The 21833-nt window shown below is 58.3% G+C and overlaps 1 protein-coding gene across 6 annotated transcripts in view; it reads left to right on the forward strand.

The window, feature by feature from the left end:
- Window positions 1-21833, forward strand: part of OPCML (opioid binding protein/cell adhesion molecule like) — a 301280-nt gene that overhangs the window by 273475 nt on the left and 5972 nt on the right. For all 6 annotated transcript variants that reach the window (XM_069788148.1, XM_069788151.1, XM_069788152.1 and 3 more), the window contains 5 exons: window positions 4381-4613; window positions 16890-17015; window positions 17344-17478; window positions 17574-17694; window positions 18012-18163. In XM_069788148.1, coding sequence (XP_069644249.1) covers window positions 4381-4613; window positions 16890-17015; window positions 17344-17478; window positions 17574-17694; window positions 18012-18163 — 767 coding nt within the window. The remainder of the gene's footprint in view (window positions 1-4380; window positions 4614-16889; window positions 17016-17343; window positions 17479-17573; window positions 17695-18011; window positions 18164-21833) is intronic.

The raw sequence follows: 21833 nt of genomic DNA on the forward strand, positions 1-21833 counted from the left end.
GTGTTTGCTCTGCCCCCATGACACGTGCTTTCGGTTGGAAACTTCCCAGGGTGAAGCACCGCCCCGTCTCTGTCAAAGGGCTTCGCTCCCGATCCAGGTGAGCTATTTTAGCTGCCAAAAACCAGGTCAGCCAGCCCGTTCGTGACCGGTTTCAGCCTCTCCATTTGTCATTTCAACGAGACACGCTGCCTACAGGAGAGAAAAGTGGTTTGTGGTTGAAGGGCCACAGAAGCACGTAAAAGCAGAGCACCGTTGGTTTCCATAAGGAAGCGGGAGGGTTTGGGGTTGATCCAAAGACAAGTATCTGCCCCGAGCCTCTCGGCTCCGCTGGGGACCGGCAGTCCTGGCCCTGCGGGTGTGAACCCCTCACCTGGACCACTTGGGGTGCGCAACAACGTTTCAGGGTCCTGAGCATCCCATCCCTCAGGATACATTGCGCCCATGGAGAGGGCTTTGCGAGGCTGGCTTTATTCCTCCAAGTCTTTGTGTGCCGTTTACCCCTCCGAAGTCGTGCCGGAAAACTTGTGCCGACCCTGGACACGGCATTTCCCTCACCATGGGGCAAATGTTGAGGGCAGCCCCAGCCTCACGCCAGACGTGCAGCCCCGGATTCGACCAAATCAACAGCACAGGAAAGGTGTGTGACATGGACTGGGAAAGGCAGGGGACGAAGGCAGCGGGTCGTATGTCACGTCCCACGCGTAGGAGGAGCGCTGTCAGCGTCGTCAACGGGGCCAGGCAGGAGCCTGCCGCGGGAGCGATGCGGGGGTCTCCCCTAATAGGTCCAGGAGGAGGGAGACGGTCACTTTGTGCCACCGAACACAAAGAGGGTGTATGCGGAGTTATCTGTATTGTTGACACTAAGTGAAATAATTCCTCGGCAAACTTCAAAATTAGCATTTAAGGATGAGAAATAGGGGCAATTAGAGGGGAAGCGGCACAGCGCCGCTGCCCCCAACTCCTTCCCTCGTGCATCTTCTCACGCTGCCGCGTTTGGGTTCATCGCCCTCGTCTCTGGCGGAGTGCTGGGATCTCTACGGCAGCTCTTGTCCCCCCCGCAGAGCAAGGGGATCGATACGCATCTCAGGCGACGGCGCCTTCGAGAGGCCACGTGTATCATTGTGAGCACCGGGGGCGACGGAGCTCGGGCAAAGCCCGGCATCCGAGGCTCCTTAGCAAGCCGCTTTGGCGGAGAGCGGTCACGGCAGGAGGCAGCCGAAGGGCTGCGGATGGCGAAAAATCTCTGCTCGAAGGCAGCAGGGGTCTAAGTGGGATGCGGAGGCTTAGGAGCAGATGGGATGGGTTGCGTCGCACAAAGAAGGGCTGCGTGGGGGAGCCGGGACCAGGAGGGTGCTGGGGCCTCGGGTTTGGGCAGACGGTATCAGTCGTGAGATGTTCCTCCTGCCTCGCTGGCAGGTTTTCTCCAGGTGAACCATGGAGCCAGGATGGTTTTATTTCCCTCCTGTCTGACAGGCACTTTATTGTCTTTTGTCCCTTCCGGCCTCGTAAGGCAGGGTTTCTTCTGGAGATGGATACGGTGCCTTCAGGAGGCTGTTAATGGGGGTTTGTCTTTGTTCTTAATTAGATCCCTTCAAGGGAAAACCTCCTGGCCCGCTTTATTATCCAGCTTTGTCAGAGCTTGTCTGCTTTATCTAAACACTTTGCAGAAGTCTCTTTACCTGTTTGCTTACTGCAGACATTATCATAATCCTGGTCAATTGGAAATTGGTAGCAAAGACAGCCCGGCAGATGAGGGAGCGCTGGTGGCTTAGTGGCTAACGGAGATCGCTTTCCGACCCAGGTAAAGAAGCTGGCGGGGTGCTCCTCACGTTGGGGTGTTGGTCGGTATTTGCCTTTGAAGAGCCTGTTCCCAGGGCACAGGAAAATCGCGGTGGGAAGGCGAGGTCAGGCGAGAAGGTGCCCCCAGAAACACCACGCTCCCTGTGGCAGCTGATGGGATGGTGGCTTTTCTGCCGGCGGTTGCTCTGGCACGAGGCGTGGGAGGGCTGGCTGGTTTTTTTTGAAGGGGGGCAGTTCTTCTGGTCCCTTCCCGCCTGCAGCTGCAGGGGACGGCGTGGGCTCGGGTGGAGAGAACCACGATGGGAAGCAAGCGGAGCTGAAGGGACTCGGTCCCAAATCGGCTATCGAGTGGCAGCAAACTGAAGAGCGAGCTCAAGGGATGGGGAGAAGGAGCCTTTGCCTCCTTGCTCTCGCCCTGAGTTTGTTAGAAGCAGGAGTGTCCAAGTTGCTCCCGCCCGTTTGCTCTGACCAGTTTCGAGGGTGGTCCCGGTCACCACGTGCTATGGGCAAGGGACGGTGATGCTGTCCTTGCCCATCCTTGCGTAAGCGTATCCGCCTGTGTTACGGGTGTCCCTGTGTGCTCATGCAGGCACGGCTCTGAGCCGTAAATGCGAGCTGTTAAATGCAGAACGAGCGACCCTGGTTCGTGGGGGTCCCCGGGCTGACCCCAAATCTCCCCGGGAAGTGCAGCCGGTACCCGCCAGCTGAAGCCAGGCAGCGGCGGTCGCACGCGCCCAGTGACGGCACGAGCTCCTCGTCCCTGTCGCTTCGAACCCTAGTCCTTGTTCTTCACCCCTAATGAGGCGACCCAAGAGTACCTCGCAGGGCTGTAGTCTGGATATTTGTATGAGTGCAGACATGCAAGTTGTCTGTTTTACATATTGCTGCCCTGATTTTTCAGTGCACGCAATGAATAATTTACAGAAGCCGTGCGTAAGTATCTCTTTATTATTCATTATAATGAAGTGAGACAGCAGTAATAGTCCACTAGACTGGAATCCCTCAGGGCCGAACTTAACTCGGCCGAGCTTAGCTTTCCCCTGGTTAATTTGAGCAAAGGGAGGGCTCGCCTTCCCAACAAGGATGTTGCCATCCGCAGGCATGAGGCCACCTCGGTCCGGCAGAGCGGAGCCGGTGCCGGGGCGCATCCGACACCCGGGCGAGCTCCTGGCACGCCGGCAGTGCCGTGGTGGGCCCTCCGTCTTTCCCGGCATCCGTATGCGATGTGACTGGCGGAGACGTACGGCTCCTGCAAGGGGAAAATTACTCGTTTGCGGGAGGATATATGGCTCGTTCCTCTGAACCGAGCGCCTGGGGGGACCCTCAAACACGCCGAGTATCGCCCCTTCCCTCAGCCCGATTAATAATCTCGATCGAGGTGACGCTCTGTGATCCCAGCAAGGGAGGCGTATAACACCCCCAAAGCCTCTGCAGGAGAGCGCCGTGCCGGGGACGAGGACGGGGACAGCCCGCCAGCCTGTCTCTGAATTTACAGGCGTGCGGAGAGGGACTGGCACGACGAGCTTCCCGATTGACTGTACGTGCCTTTTCCTAAGGTCTCGGCTGCACCAAGCTGTGGCGGCACTGCCACTGCCGGCATGAGCTCGTGCCTAGCCCAGTTCTCCCAGTTTGCTTTTGTGCTGAGAGAAAGCTTCCCCTGCCCTGGTCCTTGGGTGGGAAAGGCGAAGCTCCTGAGAAACGCTGGGCTCTTAATTTAGCCGAATGCTTGGCGCTTTTGTTGCGGGTGCCGTGGTGGCGGCCGAGGCCATGAGTAAATAGATCAAGAAAAATCTGTCGAACAGAATGAAAAGGCATGTTCTCCAGGAACATTTTAATTCCACCCCCCCTGCTTCCGTTCTTTGCTGAGTGTAAGTCAGCGCCACGGACCAGAGCTGCCGAGCCCCCACGCGTCTTGGAGCGGGGAGGGTGGGAGCTGGGCAGGAAATAAATAATGGAAACGGCCGCGTTGTGTTTTCAAGGCGCTGGTAGGATTTACGGCTGCTTGTCCAAATGTTCCCTTCTCTTCCCCTTGCGCTGGCTTTGCCGTCCCCGGCTGTTTCTCTTCTTCCCCTCTCCCCGCACCCATGCCGCAGCCCCTCTGCCCTGGCAGCGGGTGCGTATATCACTCTGGGGATGGCTCGAGGGCTGCGCCGACAAGCCAAATCCTCAGCAAATTTTACAGCTTCGTCCGATATCCTCAGTGAGCAGCAAGGGCGAGGTGGGGATGGCAGTGGAGGTTGGTAAGAGGAGGGGGGGTACGGAAAGTCTGCGTGGCTTGCGGAGGTCAAATGTAATGGGATTTTCATCTGCGGTTCCCCAGCCCCGTGTAAAAGAAAAAGGCGGGGGGGGTTTGTGGCAAACCTGCCATTTCTGTGAGATCTCAGGTGATGGGGGGGATGCAGGACATGGCAGCAGGGTAGGTCGGCTGTGGCACGTGCCAGCTCCATGCCAGTGGTTCACCTGTGCGTGACAGGGAGCTGGCGCCGCAGCTCCCATCCCGCTCATGTCCCCTTTGAGGAGCTGGGATGCTCGCCGTGCGGTCTGTTCCAGCTTTGTGACCCTCTGACTCTTCCTTTGCAGGTGTACCGTGGACGACCGGGTCACGCGGGTAGCCTGGTTGAACCGCAGCACCATCCTGTATGCCGGCAATGACAAGTGGTCTATAGACAACCGCGTGGTCATCCTCTCCAACACCAAGACCCAGTACAGCATCAAGATACACAACGTGGACGTCTACGACGAGGGCCCCTACACCTGCTCTGTGCAGACAGACAATCACCCCAAGACTTCGCGCGTCCATCTCATTGTGCAAGGTAGGTCTTAACATGCCTCACGCGATTGCTGAACTGACTGCTCGATACGGAAGGCTGTCTGGACTTGCGAAGGGTTCGGAAGCCCTCTCGGTGATGGAGACGGAGGGATCCGACCAACATCCATTGCTTCAGGGATTGAGCAGCACAGGAACAGGGGCGTAGGAAAGCGCCCGCCGTGCCAGGGAGCAGACAGACTGGCATCATCTCAGCCTCACTGTGTTGCATGGTCATCACGTGGGGCAGAGGACACCTGAGAACTGAAACCGGGGCCGACATGCTCTTCCTTCTCCCCCCTTGCCTGGCCCCACTGTCAATTTGACCTGTCTCCATCGCTTGGGCCCGCGTCGCTTGGCTCGCTGCATCGGGGAGCTGTTGGTAAGGCGCTGGGGCACGCGTCCGAAGACGCTTCGGGAGAGCCAAAAGCAAAGTGCTGCCGGCTGCGGCGGCGGAGCGGACTCCAATGGCGTGAGGCTCCACGGTTTTGGGTGAGTGGGCAGATCGTGTGAGCATGTCGAAGTCGCAAAGGGCTTTTGGTGCAGGGCTTTGTAGGTGAGAGTGTCGGCGTAGTGGACACGGTTGGGTTGCCCAGCAGCGTTCCTGAGGCCGCTCTGACGGGGGGATCCGGGTGCCAGCAGATCGGAGGTGCCATAGCACCCCGGTGGACGCCGCCTCTGGATCCTTGTGGCTTTGTGCCGGCTACCGGCTTTTGTCCGGTCTCTAGATTAATTTTTCAGAGTTAGTGTTAGTTCAGGTTAGATAAAGATAATGAAAGTTTCCTAATCCTCTTAAGGAAGATTTATCGGGCTGAGTCGAAAGCTCTTGGAATACAATAAAGCGTGTATAAAACCAGGACCTAATCTTTCCTTTAATTTCAAACAGCTGATGGGTATTGATTTTGCAATGAGCAAATCTGAAAAATTTCTCGGCCTCAACGTGTCTCTGCGAAGCCCCCAACACGGACATGTAGGTATTTATGTATCCTTCTCATTCGGAGGAGGCAGGGTTTGATTGCGGCCACCCATCTGAGTGGTTTTCCCGCCCGGTCTTGGCAGGAGCACATCGGGGGGCCCCGCACCGCGCGTACCGGGTTACGTCGGAGAGGGGAGCGCTCGCCTTGGGAAGAGGGGAGCGGAGGTTGGCTGGGAGTGTCCCCTCCATCCCCCTTCACTGGGTTCTCTCCCTCTCCCCCTTTTTGAGTTGCGTGTGAGCCGTCTGTCTGCGAAGTTTAATCGGTTTATCCCGTCTGCTCTCTAATCGTGCTAATCCATCCGGTCAACAGCGGTGAAGTATACGAGTGCTTTGCGCCTCATGAAATCAGGTGAACCGGCAGCGGTGCTCAGCACCCGCTCCCCTCAGCCTTTTTTTGGGTGGGCGGGCGGGTGAAGGAGAGAGGGAGTTTGCATCCAGAGTGACTGCCTGATGGTGAGGCATTCCTAACTGTGCTGGGAAAAGTTTTCCTCTGGTGCAAGCAAGTCCCGTTGGATCGCGCCCACCGCAGCAGTGACCGCAGTTCTTGGCAGCGTTGCTTCTCTGCAGCCGAAGGGAAGCCTGAGAGGAACTGGGGATACGTGGTTACGCAGGTCAAGCGGTTTCTGTCTTTCTCTTTCCGCGCATTCAGCTCAAGCCACACGGTTTGCCTGAGTCGGTCTGCCAAGAAAATCCATCTGTAGGTGCCGCTTTGCTGTCTTGTTGATGGCGGGGGCTGGAGAAGCAAATCCTTCCACGCTCTGTCCCCACTTCAGCTCCAATGAGTTCTTTGGAAGCTAAAACGTGCTCTCCAGTGGCTCAGGCCGAGCGGCATCGCCCACCGGCACCGTCGGCGTAGCCGAGGGCTGGTAGTCTCCGTGCTTGCACGCCGGGGAAGAGCCGGCTTTCTACGAGGGCCAATACCCCACAGCTGCTGGGAGGAATGGAGCGGTTTTCCGTAGGTGCGTTCAGTCCTGGCCGCGCACGCCAGCAGAGCACGCGCTTTGCAGGGAAGGAGTGATGTCGTGTTTCTGGTGGAGCTCCCCTGGCCCAAAATACGGCCTCAGAAGCGAGGTTTGGGGCCCTCCTTTGTCGAGGAGGCAGCTGTCCCAGCAGCGGCGGCAGGAGGACTGCGGATGATGGCTGCGTGCGACGTGGCAGCATGCTTTGCCCGTGCCGGCCGGCGAGCAGGTAGTGATGATAGGTTAGCGACCGCGTTCAGGTCAATTAATTTATATTTGTATTTTGCAGAATGAAAAGGTGGCCGGATGGGGTATTGATTCTTTGCCCCCGTCTTCAGTCGGGTTTTAATTGTGCTCCTGCGGGGTCTGGCCTTCCCTCCTAGCAACCCGGCAATAAATCTGCCAGGGAGTCGCAGTCAACAGTAAATGCATCTCTTTGTGTCATTATTAATGTGTCTCTGGGATTGGTTCATCGCCACAGCCATTCACAAGGGTTTATAAGAGTGTAGACGCCGGGAAGCCAGGAGGGGATTTTTGCCTCCCTTTTCCTCTTTTTTTCGGGGGCCACCTCATGACAGCGGGACGGACGCTTTCGGGGACATGCGCGAGTGCTTGCGGCATGCCGGTGCGTTTTGGGGAGAGTTAGGAATGCGGAGAGAACCGGCGTTTCATCTCGCATAAGGAGAAGATGACCCGCCTCCTCTTGTCGTAAACAGCTTGAGCGGAGTGTGCCGTGGGGCCGGACTTTGGGTGAGCCCTCCTGCCTCTGGATGTGACCCACCACGAAGCCCACCTCTGCTCCCAGGAGGCACGAACCCACAGGGATGAGCCAGCAGACCTTCCCCCATCGTGCCGCAAAACGGTTTCGGTGCGAGGAGCGTGGTAGACCCTAGGCAGGACGCAGCTGTGCCTCCATGGCGTGGGCCATTTTGGGACACGGGCTGTCTTTCAGTCTGAAAAGTGGGGCTGGGGGTCTGTGTTTTGGTTGAGGCCATGGCTTTTGCAGTCAGCGCCCCAGGAAAGAGGAAGCCTGTTGTCCTCGTAGCAGCAGCTGTAGAGAGGAGGGCATACGTGCCATAGCATAGCATGGCATCACTTCAGGATCCATGCAGCACCCTGTCCGGTGGGGAATGTCAATACTGGCCATCCCTTCCATAGCGGTCTTTGGTACTCCTCAGACGTCCTCTGTTTCTGATTTATTTAGAGAATCCTCCTCTGTACTGCCTTAATCCTACTCGCCATAGATTTTTCATTAAAACCTCTCCCGGCTGTCGGCATCGTTACCGTTAGCTTCCGGTCAGCACAATCCATTTTCCCGTCTCGGCGTTCGCCGCTTTCCTCACCCTGGCAGCCAGGGCGGCTTTCAAAGGACCGTAGCCTTCGCTCGTGGTAGCGAGGTTGCGGTCCTGCAGTCGGCTCTCCGAATGCACCTACGGATGCTCTGCCGGAGCCGGTCCTGTGTCCCTCATCGCGTCCGCCACCTCTCAAAGCGGCACCGGTGCAGGCACAGCTCTGCAGTAAGCATCTCAAAAGCAAACCAAGTCTTTATTTTATCCTTCTTCCTGACCACAGTTGGCTCCTCGAGTCTCTGTAAGGGCAACCCCTACCCCCCGCCCCATGCTGGCCCCGTTGAGCTCTTTTTCCCCAATGCCAACTGGGCTCCGGGCTCCTCTCTGCACCACAGATTTCACGATGGTTGTGGTTCAGCTCGCTTTCGTCGCACTACCTTTGATATCCAGGCAGTAGCTAAGACCACGATACTTATTACAAGCTTACTAGGAGGCCGTATGGCACACGGCAAGCCAAGGAGAGCGGCTTAGCCTTCTTTGGTTGTCGTAGGAAAGACCCGATAATAGGCTCTAAATGTAGAAAGTGCTTCTCTGTTAAGTGCTTAGCATTTAGACGCTGGGGAGTTTAGCGTGAGGGGCATGCGTGCGGCGTACAGAAGCAGCCCGGAGAAGGGAAAGGGTGAGAGCAAGCGATGCCTGGCAGGCTGTGACCTCCAGAGCAGGCTTGTCTCCCTGCTCCTGCTTGGGAGCTTTGTCTGCACTTGGGATACTTGCCCCTTACCGGGCAGGTTTTTGGTTGGTTTTTTTCCCTTTACCTAAGAAACAAGATAATAGTGCAGAAAAGAGACGATGTGCGGTTGACACAATGCAAAACGTCCGACACAAAATGTTGGCAGAGGTTCCCGTTGCTTCGCGTAGCATGCTGGCGAGATTTTACATACATCTTGGATTGAGGGTTTGCAGGGATGGCAAAGGTGGTTCTTGGGGCTCAGGCCATGCCTCTGTCTTGCCAGGTGACACATCGTGTCCCAAGTGAAGTCTTCATCACCTGCCCATCCTGTACAGGCTGCTCATTATGTTATGGGTGTCAGGGGGTCGACTGCCCTCCGTCCTGCTGGCAGCAGCAAGAGGGCATCCCAGGAGGAAGGCAGCTCCTCACACCAAGGTCTCAAAAGGCTGAGGGCTCATCCCAGGTCCTCTGTACCTGCCCAAGCTTGTCTCTTAGCATCGTTGGAACAAGGGCACAGATATTACGGGGTGGTGGCTGAGATCTCCAGCCGAGGCGGCACAGGTGGGGGTAGAGAAGCCTCCCTCGGGCGCATTTCTCCCCTCTTGGCATCTAAGCTGCTCGTCAGGTGGGGTGGCAAACGGGCTGGTGACGTATTGGAGCACGTCTTCCCTTTGCCGTGCCTCCGGGTCTAATCGAGTGTTTCGTCGACGGCTCTGTTCAGGGGCTCGGCTTGGGCTAGTCCTCGCAGCGCCGGGTTCATTGTCCTGGCGGGGACAAGCGAAACAGTTAATCAAAGCAGGAGATGCTCCCGGAGGTCGAGCGTGTAGCCAGTGGGGATGGAGTGCAGGGAAAGAAAAAGGACATCAAAGGGCTGTTAAGAGGAAATGGAAAAAAATCAGTTTGGCTGGAAAGACATCTTCCCGTCAGGAGCGAGAGCCCAAAATGCATAATGTCTGTGGCATTTAATGTTTCCCACCTCCTCCTTTGGGGCCCTGTGCGCTGGTGGGGAGGGAAGGGGCCCGGCGCAGGCAGAGCCATTTATTTAGCTGGATGCGGGACGGTGTAAGAGGGACAAAACACAACCGTGAGCAAGCGTGTAGGCAAAATCAGTCAGGGCGAGCTCTGTTAGGAAGAGTCAGGGGGAGCTGCTGGGGAGGACCAGGCTTTTTTTTGTTCCCAGGCAGGGGACCTTTGAAAGCTGCCGCTTTGTGAAGTGAAAGCATAGGCAAGCGGTCAAAACCTCCAGCAATCCCTAAGCCTCACTCCGCCGGGGCTTTGCATCAGCACTGCTGCTCGGTGCGTCTCGTCTCGGTGAGGAGCACGGCCGGTCGCAGAGGATGCGGGGATTCGGTGGCCCACCGTGCCTCGGCCGGACCGGGGCGGCGTGGGTCGAGGTTGTGGCCAGGAATTGGGTCAGTGCTGGACTCGTGAGGTGGCTCGCTGGGAAGGAGCGCTGCTGCCCCGGTGCTGTTTCCCGGTCTCCACGAAGAGCACGTCACGTTTCGGAGAGCGATGCCCATCTTGCCAAAGGCGGTGGTTGATGGCCGTGCGTCTTGCCTAGCACAGAGCGCGGTGCTCCCGTGGATGGAAAGGAGTGCCCGTGACAAGTGACGTATACTGCTGTCCTGGGATGGGAAAAGGCTCGAAAGGAGCAACCGGACCCCCACCTCGCCCTGCCTTCCTCCCTCCCCGAAGAAACAGAGGGAAGGATGAGAGAGCCAAGACAGCTAAACGAGGGAGATGCAGCAGCAACTGGTGGTGATGTAGTGGCAGATTCAAAGCCAAAGGGACCCCAGAGAAAATCTGGAAGGAATAGCAAAGATTGAAGACGGAAGCAAGCAGAGGGGGAATAAAAACAAAAAAAAAAAAAAAAAAAAAGAAAAAAAAAGGATGAGATGAAAAGCCCAGAGACTTGTAAAACAAAGGGAAGAGAGAAGGAAACGTGCACACGCAGAAAAGCACAGAGCATCGAAAGAGCATGAGGTGGTAAAGGGGAAAAATGAAAGAGTAATGAAGGACCGAAGGCACAGAGAGGGGGAAGGTCTGGAAAGAGTCAGGTCTTCTGACTGGCAGGAAGAAAACAGCACACATTGCCCAGGTGGGAACAGCCACTGTCCTTAGAGCAGCCAGTATGATGTGCTAACCTGAAATCTGGATGGGAGCACGGAGGAGGCAAGGGACGGAATGGGATGGGACAGGACTGGGAGTGCCCAGAGAGCATCCTCGGGCTCCTGTTCTTGAGGCTTCTTGAAATAGGTGAAAAGGAGCCGGCAGGAGCGGAGGCATCGGAGGCGTCGGGACGTGCCGTGGGAACTGGGAGCCGAGGGAATGGAAGCGCGGTGGCAGCCAATTAATTACTGCAAAAAGCAAAAATGGGGAAGAGGGGGGAGGACCAGAGAAGTAGTTTCCCCATTATACTTCCGAACAGAAAGAATGTTTTAGCGTGCGCACAAATAGCTCCCTGGGAAGCACTCTCATTTCCTAATTGTTCATAAATTTACTGACAGGTGGTTACACAGTAGGTATAACACTCTTAGTTTCGGTTTTATCACTTTCCCTGTCTCAGGGAGAAAACCTGGAGAAAAAGGGTGCATGGCGAGCAGCCAGGAGACGCTGCCTAGCACAGGGCGCTTGATGCCCCCATTTTGTTTGGGCAACATCTCATGAGCGGTCAGTCCCTGGTGTGGCCGGATTTTGCCTTTGCGCAGACCGAGGGGTCCGTGCTGGCTTGTCCATCCCTCGGCGTTTCATGCCAATGGGTCTTGCGGCGTTGCAGTCCACTCCTGCAGGAGGAGGACGAACTATGGGGTGCTGTGCGATGGTCCCAGGCTCCAAAGGCATCTGTAGCAGTGTTATTTTGGCTGGTTTTTTTTTCTTTTCTTTCCTTCCCCTTCAGCTGCATTCCAATGGTGTGCTGAAAGACACACAGGTAGGGGCAGAGATGCGGTGGCTGGGGGGGCTGTCAGCCAGGCCGGAAAAAAATCTCATCTCCATGGCAGAGAGGATGCGTTAGAAATAGGCGCGTTACGATCCTTTCCCATAAAAGGTTCACACAAAGAACATTTTACCAGGGAAGGCCGAGAAAAGGGAGTGTTTAACAGCCAGAGAAGGGAAAGGGAAGATCTGCCCCGAAACGAAGTGCCTGTAGAGCTCATGAGGTGCCACTCGCTTGGCTGAGAAATTTGACAAAAGTCATTCCATTGACCAAACCGTAGCTGTTGGACACGCTTAATCCATTACCCCGATACAAACAACTCTGACGAGCCTCTCCGATTGGGCTGTTGTTGGAACAGGTTCGATCAACACTTTGTTAAAACTCCTGACGTCGCCTCCTTGCCCCCCGTTGCTTCCCCTGCTGGCTAGACGGGACGTCAAGGCACGTTTGTGCAGGGTTACCGTGCTCATCCTCGTGACTCCCCCCCCATGCCCTGAAGCCAAAGAGGAATGGGAGACGGGGAAACACATCCATTTCTAGCTGGCAGCAGGTTCTCCCCAGCCGGGAGCTGGCTCACGGGTCTGTGCCCGCATCTCTTCTTTAAGGGCGTCAGCCCCCAACAGGAGCTGTTCTTGGGAAGATCTTGTCTTGCCAGCGCCTTCAGCAGGCACGCAGGGCCGGACCGGAGGCCACCAGCGCTGTCCGGCCGCACTTCTCATCCGTGCTTCTCATCCGTGAAGATGATAGATAGCCCAGGCAAAACATCCACTTTCGGCACATTTGCCTTCTTTGTGCCGCCTTCCTGTATGCTAGCGAGTCGTTGCGCGGCGACGCCTCTGACGGCTCCGTCCTGCCTACGGTGAAGAGGTGGTTAAGTGTGGTGCTGGGGCACGGCCCGCCATAGGCAGGCCGGTGTCTATGGTGGCTGTCGCCTCCCCACAGAGTGCCGAAGGCGAGACGTGCCCCTCTGCGGGCAGGGCCGTCCCTGCATCACCCGTTCCTCAGGTAGAGCTGGGCAAGTGGCTGTCGTCCGGCGGTTTGAAGAGCCCATAGGTATCCGTCTGTCGTCTCACTGTACGGAAGCTGTAGGAAGAGGTCTCTTTTAATGGCTTAGGAGCTAATGACGTGGAGGAGGGACGTCAGTCGCGCCTGTCGGCCGCAGTGCTCACGCAGGCTCTCCGCTCCGAGGCGTGCTGCGGTAACGATCTGGCAGCTAAAAATAGTCTGGGGCTGTGGCGGTGAGCCCCTCCGGTAGGGATCGGTGCTGAGGAGCGGCCAGGAGATGAGTCAGCCCGCGCGCAGTTGCACGCGTCAGCGTCACGCGTGGTCAGCGATCGCGCCGGGATTACCAACGTGCCGTCTTCTGCCGCGCAGTTTAGCAGGGAAGAGGCGTCCCCGCCAGCACGGGCCGGAGCCACGGACCCCCGGACAAGGCAGCGGCCATCCCTCCTCACACTTGAGTGTCTGGTAGCGGCTCGCAAGGTCCAAACTCTCCGATCGCTTTCATCCCCGGACAGGCCGGCTGCACAGTAGCAGCAGGGGCAAATCCGGCACCCGGAGAAGCCGCCGGGACCGGTGACGTTTGGGAGAGCCCCAGAGATTGCTTGGCTGTGCATGCGAGGGACTTGCCGAGCATTGCACATAGCGTGAAAGGACACGGCAGCGTCCCCAAAGCGTGATGCCACAGCCAGCCCTGCAGGGCTATTTGCAGCCCCCAGTTTGGGAGGGTGAGGGGAGGGATGGCGTCTCACGGTCCCCACGAGTGGCAGCAGAAACTGGCACACGCCTGGGCCTGACCTGGAGCGTGGATCAGCACGTCAGGCAGTTCGGGTCTGAAGTGGTAAAGGAAGGAGATAAATCACGGGCTTAGTGTTACTGCATTTACTGGCATCGCTTTTGCATTCAATTTCTCTCGCCGGCTTTCCGAATGAACAAGAAATTATGGTGCAACTGTCTTTTTGGGCCTACTGAACTTGCCTGTGATTAGTATTAGGCGGGTCAACAAAATCCTCTGCAGGCTGCTCGCCGCTCCGGTGAGACTGCGCCGCTCCTCGCTTCCTCCAGATTTATTCTGTATTCAGTTTACTTGCAGTCGTAGTCTTTTACAAGGAAGGCAGGACCGTGCATAAGGGGGGTAGGGAACGTGCGTTGCCGTATCACTTTCCCCCCTGCAACTCTGGAAGCCGAGCATCTCAACCCTTGTCCCGCGAGCGGTCTCGGGACTGGGGAGGACCTCCAGAGCGGGCGACGGCCACGTCTGTCCACGGTGCAACCCCGGCAGCCCCATGGGAATCCGTGTCCCGTCCTAACGACAGCCGAGGGCTGCTTCATTTGGGCAGGTATCCCACTCATGGGGGCCTCTGCCCGTTACGGCTTTATTGCCCTTGAGCGATCGAGGAGCATCTCGCCCATTTTCCTTAGCTATTGTACGATCAGGCGTGTAGCCACGTGCATGTGGGCTAACGGGAGCTGCTCAGGGAAGCAAGCTATTATAAACTGCGCACGAGGAAGCGTTCACCTGGCGAAAGGCAGAGCGGGCGACGGCGCTCCGTCTCCCCACCCGAGCGACAGCCCCGCCGTCATCATTTCTCCTGCTGTTCGCATGTTTGCCTGGCCGTCGTTTCTTATGTAGCGAGGAGAGGCTGTTGTAACTACGGGATATTGGCTGTGCAGGGGATGTACGGCAGGGGGAGGTAAATGTAAAGAACCGAAGGTCATCCAGGGAAAGGATGCCGTCAACAGGTACATGGCTAGGAACAGCACCCATAGTCACTCTGGCAGGCCACAAGGTATTAGCAGGGCTATCTGACCCGGCCCTTCGGGGACCGGGAGGGCTCTAGAGGGGACGGGAGAGCTTTTGGACTCCCTGCCCAGCACCCATCCTGAGCTGCGCCCATCTTAGCCGTGGCAGCTGTGGTGGCACACGCTGGTCGGGGCAGCCATGCCTGTGTCTCAGCCGTACCCGTATTTACAGGCTGTGGCCAGAGGTAGGTTTTATCTGCAGGGTCATGTTGGCCGCCGGACTCATCCTGCCTGCCGGCGCTCAGGTCCTGTCTGCTGCTGGCCACGTCGCCTTGCGGACCCAGCTGCCACCCGCTCCTCCCGTGGCATTAAGTCCCCCCAGAGGTGCAGCTGGTGCACCCTTGAGTTGCTGTTCTTGACAGCCTGGCCAGCGGGATCTATAGAAATGTAATCGAGGTCCTTATACGTCCTTCTCTGAGTCCCGGTGTCCTCACAGGCAATGGTTGCCGTCACGGCAGGGTATCAAGCCGTCTGGCGGGGTCTCCACGCTCTCCATGGGCGTCCCCGCACCACACGTCCCTCCGGGCTCTTGGGGGCATTTCCAATCGGATTTGGGTGGCCAGCTGCACAGCAGCACTTCCCCTGCCCCCACGGCTTCAGCAATGTGGCCGGGGGGGGTCGGGAGGCACCGTTCTCCCCTCCGAGACCTGCCACCACGTCGGCTCGCTGTGTCGGCGTCCTTTGCTGATGGAAGGGCTTTAGGGCTGATGTGTCTATTCGTGTGGCTTGGTGGTTGCCAAATGGGAGCATCGGGGCCATAGTGGTTATCGGTAGCGGTGATTTTTTGTGCAGGTGCGAAAGTATTTCTGTGCCTGGGAGGGGGACAGGCTCGCATCTGTGCCCAGAGCACCAGTGTCCACATGTCACTTTGTACTAGCGGTTTGGGAGTCAGGGGATGGGAAAGGGATGTTGGCTGTGAGCTGGGAGAGGGCCAGCAGCAGGCCAGGAGGGTGAGGGTGCTCTGGTACGCTCCGGCTTTCCCCTGGCACGGGTGACTCCCTTTTCAGGTCGGGAGAGAGTGGCCCTGTCCTAGGGGTGCGTTGCTGGAGGACAGTCAGACGGTGATCGTCCCGGGGGACCGCCTTGACAGAGCCGAAGCTCCGTCAGCATCCTGAGGCTGGCGCCGTGCAGGTCTACAGCTGGGGTGCTGTCTGGTCCATCTGTCCGTCTGCAATCCCTCTTGTCTGTCAGGGTGCCTCTGTCCACGGTCTGACCTCAGCAGGGCTGCGTGCAGGAGGTGGGATGAGAAGGCGATGCAACAAATACAGGAGCAGAGCGGGTGCCACGCATGGAAAGGTGCGCGGAGCTCATCGTGCCTCCTGTCCAGCAGATAAAATCTGTGCTTAGGTGATGCCAATCGCCTTGGCTTCCTTGGGGATACGTCATTAGCTTTTTAGATAGTTCGTTCTCATCTGGCTCCGTGGCTTTTGTAGGTAAGGGTGCGCGAGGCGGAGATGGGCTGCCGTCTGGAGCAGGGGTAGGCGTCCCAGAGTCTCGGCGCCCGCTCCTGGCACCACTGCCATCTCGCAGCCACACTGCTCACGGGCAGGGATGGCTTCGCAGGCTTGCGAGCGGGCAGCAAACACCCGGTTGTGGGAAAGCTCGTCTTGGATGCCGTTGTTGCTTTTAGGTGTTCCTGGTACCCGCTGGAGGTGCTGTTAATGGAGGGGAGAGGTGCAAGAATGCTGGTAATAGGGGATATGGTCATCTCATCTAAGTGAGGAAGGGCTGTTGGCAGACCTTCCGTGGTGGAATTCGTCAGGGCCACACCGTTGGAGCCAGCCAGCTCCGCTCCGAGCCTTAACTATGTTTGTCAGCGGCTGCCGGTGCACGCTTTTCATTTTTGGATTGCCGCTTTCCCCTGAAGGACTCGGACAATCTCCCTCTGCTGTAACAGATGGTACTTCTATATTGATGTGTCAAGGTGCCTGGAAATTTACTGCCTCGCAGGGCCTATCGGGCCGCACAGACCATGCAGCAGCTTTGCTGTGGCTTGTCCCACCATGCCGCCTCTTCTGTGCCGGGGCATCCTTTCTGGTACGGTAAGAGCAGTATTTAGATTTGGGCGGGTCGTTTGGTATGGCCTCGTTCGCTCCCCGGGGTGCAGACCCTTTTGGGGACCACGTGGGCTGTCCCAGAGCGCTGGGAAGTGGCGTTGGCGAGCGGGCTTTAATTGCTTTTTGGCAGGGCTGGTGGTATTTATGGGTGTGGAGATTGCCAAGTTATTTATTAGATGGAGTATCTGGGGACCAAGTAATATAAATCACTGTGGCTGGTATCGAATGGAGCCGACGCTTGGTAATTTAAACAGCTTTAGTAAATATACTCAAATAGGAGCCTCGTCGCGGGCTGTAATGAGAGCCAGTTAGCAGGGTCTCAGCTGTGGCAGGGGGGTGCCGGTGTTTCTGGCCCCCACCCAGTGCAGGGCACCGGTGAGCAGACCCCTTGGCGCCCAAGGTCCGTGCTCAGCTCCGGTCCGAGATGCGGCTTTGGGGATGCGGCATCGGCGACAGGATGGATGCCGACGTCCGGTGATGGGGCCCTGTGGGCTGGCGCGTTGACGGTGGCTCTGCTTTTCTTTGTGTCTTGCAGTCCCCCCCCAGATCGTCAACATCTCGTCGGACATCACCGTGAATGAGGGCAGCAGCGTGACCCTTATGTGCCTGGCCTTTGGGAGACCGGAGCCCACCGTCACGTGGCGGCACCTCTCCGGGAAAGGTGAGACTGCGCTCGGTGGAGGAGCCGCCTGGGTCTGAGGAGGGGTCTCGCCTGGCCCACCTGGGATGGACAGATGTCCTCGTAGAGGTGCCCGAAGGCCGCCTGCGGTCCACTGGTGACTGTTGCGGAGGGTGGAGGTGCTGGCCCTTTGGCGTGCCCTGGTACGGGGGCAAGGGTGCTGGTTGAGTGATGTCCCCAGCTTCTAGGGCGAAGGGGATGCCAGACACACAGGCAGAGGGTGGCGGAGGAGGGCACGGCAGGGGCGCAGGGGAGGTCCCGGCATTGGCGTCTGTGGGCGACGGTGCCACGCGTTCGGGACGTCTCCTAGGGCAGGGCTTTGTGAGCGAGGATGAGTACCTGGAGATCACGGGCATCACACGGGAGCAGTCCGGGGAGTACGAGTGCAGCGCCGTCAATGACGTGGCCGTCCCGGACGTGCGGAAAGTCAAAGTCACCGTCAACTGTGAGCGCAAGGGATGGGGGAAGTGGGAGTAAGGTGTGTGTGTGGGGGGGGGTGCACCACGGAGCCTGGCGTGACGAGGCATGGCGTCTCTGCAGACCCGCCGTACATTTCCAACGCCAAGAACACGGGCGCCTCGGTGGGCCAGAAGGGCATCCTGCAGTGCGAGGCCTCGGCCGTCCCCGTGGCGGAGTTTCAGTGGTTCAAGGAGGACACCAGGTAAGGGGCCGGCCGTGGAGCTGGGGGGAGACTGGGGGGAGAGGAGGCCCCAGGGTTGTTCCCCCCAGGGATGGCGACCGTGCCTCGCGGTGGGGTTCACGTGAGCTGTGTGGGGCGGATGGGTTACGGGACAAAGAGGGCGATGTGCTTGGCTGAAGGGCTTGTCTCAGTGGGACACGGGGAGTCCGCTGGGCGAAGACGTGGCTATACAGTGGTGTTGGCTGGTGGCAAGGGAGGGGGCACCCGGGGAGGGGGTGGGATACGTCGCAGAGCGCCGGCGCGGCACTCTGAGCACCGGCCTCCGTGTTTCCCTGCAGGTTAGCGAACGGGTTGGAGGGCGTGCGGATCGAGAGCAAGGGTCGCCTGTCGACGCTGACCTTCTTCAACGTCTCAGAGAAGGACTACGGCAACTACACGTGCGTGGCCACGAACAAGCTGGGCAACACCAACGCCAGCATCATCCTGTACGGTAGGTGCCCTGTTTTTTTTTCAGCAAGGTATAGCAAGGAGGTGGAGGAGGAGGAAGAAGAGGAGGAGAGGCAGGCAGACAGCCATCGATGGAGCAACAGAGCGGAGTTGGCTGTATTTAATGTGGCTGGCCCGTAAAGGTGCTGAATGACACGAGCTCCGAGCGGCACGGTCCCACAGAGAGGAGGCATCAGATGAGGAGATCCGCATCGGCCCGAGCGGGCACGCGCGGCCGGGTGGCGGTCAGTGGCGGGCACATCGCTCATGGGTGTTTAGGGGTGCGCAGCACAGTTGGTCGGCTGGCAGCTGGTCTTCTTTATGGAGCCCAGGCTGCAGGTGGAGAAGAGGCTCCTGGCTGAGCCGTGGCGTCACTGGAGCGTAGGGCCGAGGAGGGACCCCAGGCCAGGTGAGCATGCGCTTCGGGTGCACCGTGCGGGGTTTTTCCTGGGCATTGTACCGGCAGGACTACTGGCAGCTCTCACGTTGTACCGGCAGCGGCAGGCCAGGTGGTGTAGGCGTCAACAGCCGTGGCCGGTTGGTTTGTGGCAGGCGGCGAGGGTGGGAAGGTCTTTGCGGAACAGTGGACGGGTCAGCTGTCCTTGAGGAAGGTGGTGTGCAGCTGTGGCATGTCCCCATGGCGTTCCAGCAAGCCAAGGGGGCTGTCACGGGCCAAGGATGGCCGGCAGGGCTTCAGCGCGAGGGAGAGGATGGAGTTGGGCAGCAGGCTCAGCATCTGCTGCCAGCGTAGGCTTGGGCAGCCTTGGGGTGGGCGGCAGGGGCAAAGGGTTGCGCCGTGGTGGGGGCCCATGTTTTGGATGGGACTGGGGCTACCCCTGTCCCCTGGCCATCTGGGGCTGTAGCGCATGGTGGCAATATGGAAGGGGTGGCCCTGACGGGTGTCCAGGGCCCCGCTGGAGCGTGTGGCAGCCTTCCCGGAGGTGCCACCTCATGGGCCGTGTCACACCCTGGAGAGCATTTGGTGGGGTGCCCTGGGGTTGCATGTCTTTGGTTATTGTGGGGCATCGGTGAGCCTGGCTCTCAAGGTGCCTCGCTTTGTTGTAGGCATGTTTTCAGGGCTCGGCGAGGTGGGGGGCAGGCGGCTGCTAGGCATTGTGGTGTTTGTGGGTCATTGTAGCTGTTGAGGGGGGCTGCTGGATAGGTGGTGATGGGGTGTGGAGCACTAGGGGGAATGGGCCACCACTTTTCAGCACAGGGTGGGAAGGGATGATGTGCAGCAGGATAGCGGGAGTGTCATGGCAAGACGTCAAGGTGTCATTCAGTGGCGACGCAGGGGGGCGAAAGGGCCAGCGCTGTAGCAGGGCCAGTGGCTCGAACGCTTGCCCATGTCAGAAGTGCAGGGGATCATAGAAGGTTATTTATGTCTGGATGAGGCTTCTGGTCCTCTGTGTGGTGTGAGAGAGCTGGGAGGAGGGGTCGGCAGTCTGGCCTGGAAGGTGCTCCAGAGGAGCGTGGCACCTAGCTGTTGGGGAGTATTAAGGGTGTACGTGGGTTGGAGAGGAGGGGTCCTGGAGGTGTAGGGGTGCCCATCGTCAGGGCGAGGGCTCGACCGGGTCGGTGACCACGGCGGCAGGCTCCCAGGGCGTGTTGTGGCATCACCTTGGCGGGTGGCCCCTGCTCGGTGTTTTGCTCCTTTCCTCCCTCCGTTGTCCTCGTCAGTGGGATGAGGAAGGGAATGGGGAGGGTTAGAGCATGAGCAGTTGGGCAGAGAGAGGAGAAAGATAGCAGAACGGATGAAGGGAGTGCTGTCCTTGGGCAGGTGCATGTTGAGCCCTTTCCTGGGAAGCTGGGCTTTATTAGTGTTAAGGTATACTGGGCAAGTGAAAGTCATGGGAAGGCGACTGCAGTCCTGAAACAGCAGGGTTGGAAAGTTTTGGGGCACCGTGAGGATAAATGCAAGGAGAGCGGCTGCCCCGGCTGCCGAGAACGCAAAGCGTCACCTACTCTGGGAGGTAGCGAGTGGTGGCCCCTGGGAATGTCCTGTCGAGGGCCTGGGGGTCCAGGAGGGCCGGTCTGCTTTTTGGAAATGGCCTTTGATGGCACAGGAATTGGCAGTCCCTTTGGGGGCAAACTCAGGCTGGCAGGGCGGAAGGGAGGTTTGGCCAAGTGGGAACCTCATCTTTGTGGTTGGGTGGAGAAAGCAATGGTAGCATCTCCAGTACAGAGATCGGGCTTTTTGGGAATGTCGTGGGGCTGCAGTTCACCTTGGCAGAGAGAAGCGGGGAAAGGTCCAAGCCGGACTAGAGCATAAACTGGCTGCTGTCTGGGCCGATGGCGTGAAAGGCTTGTGGCAATCTGGGAAGGGCAAGAGGAAGGTGAAGGAAAACAGGCGAGCGGTACGTGTCGAAGATGATGGCCGCCTGAGAAAGAAAGAGCGACAAAGAGCGAGGGGAGGCAGGGCATGGTTGGCGTTCTCTGTCTGTCTTTCATAATCCTACTAGTGATGATAGGCCAGGTCAGAGGGCCGTGACGGCGGGAGGGGTGACTTTCTGGTTGCGGGCTCTGAGATTGTAAGGGACCAATGGCCCTGTAAGGCCATGGGTCCACATGGGGTTCCTCCTGCAGTACCGAAGGAGGCGGCAGATGGGTCCCCTCTCGCTGGTTCCCGGAAGGTCTTGGGAGTTGGGGGTGGGAGGGGGTCTCTGCCAACTGGGAGCCGGGGGACTGTATGGCGGTGTACGACAAGGGCATGAGGGAAGTTCTCGGAGAGTAATGATGTGGCTGTCTGAACTTGGTGCCTAGAGGAATGACGGAAAAGATCATATGGGGTGTCAAGGAAAAGACTTTGAAGGACCATGTGTCTGTCAGGCGTGGTCAGCAGGGGTTCAGGAAGGGAACGTCCCACCTAACAAAGTTGTTGTGCTTGTACGATATGGGCACCCACCTAGCAGGTGAAGGGGAGGCGGCAGGTGTAGCGTTTTGGGAAGGTGGGCGGGCTTTTGAAGCCATCCCTCACAGCATCCTTTCAGAGAAATCATGTTATGGTGAGCCGCACATGGCATGCAGGGTGCAGGGCCGGGTGGATGGTGGGGGCCCGTCGTTAGTGGTGTTGCGTGGGGCTCGGTTGGTTCGAAGCGTCGATCCGTGATCTGGATGGAGGAAGGGCACATACCCTTAGTCAGTAAGCACGCCGATGATCCTAAACTGAGAGGTGCTGTCACCCGTCTTGAGGGATGGGCGACCTGGCAGAGGAATTTGGGGAGCTGCGGGAGGCGTGAAATAGAACAGGGGCAAGTACTGGGGTCTGCACCCAGCATGGTGTAGTGTGAGAGGTGAGCGTAGAGCGGGACAGGAGGGGCTGGACAGTGGCCCTAGCAGGGTCCCGTGCATTGCCTGTGGTACCACTGGCTGGCTGACAGAGGCGACGACCTGCCTGTCGGTAGTGCTGGTATGGCCTCACCTTGCTTATTGTGTGGTGTTCTGGGCCCTGCCCCCTCAGAAGGATGTTTAAGTGCTGGAGGGTGTCTCGCGTGGGTTGCTGTCGTGGCTTGGTCCAGCTTCCCTGGCTGCGGTGCCAGGGGAGGTCTTAAGGAGATGCTGTGAAGTGTGCTTTTCCCGCAAGGGCTTTCTTATGCCTGAGCGCGGTGGCTGAGGTGTTGGGGTGAGGCCCTTAATGCCACCCTTTGGCAGTTTTAGTTTGTCAGGCCTGAAAG

Source organism: Haliaeetus albicilla, chromosome 7 (assembly GCF_947461875.1).
Source record: "Haliaeetus albicilla chromosome 7, bHalAlb1.1, whole genome shotgun sequence".
NCBI lineage: Eukaryota > Metazoa > Chordata > Aves > Accipitriformes > Accipitridae > Haliaeetus > Haliaeetus albicilla.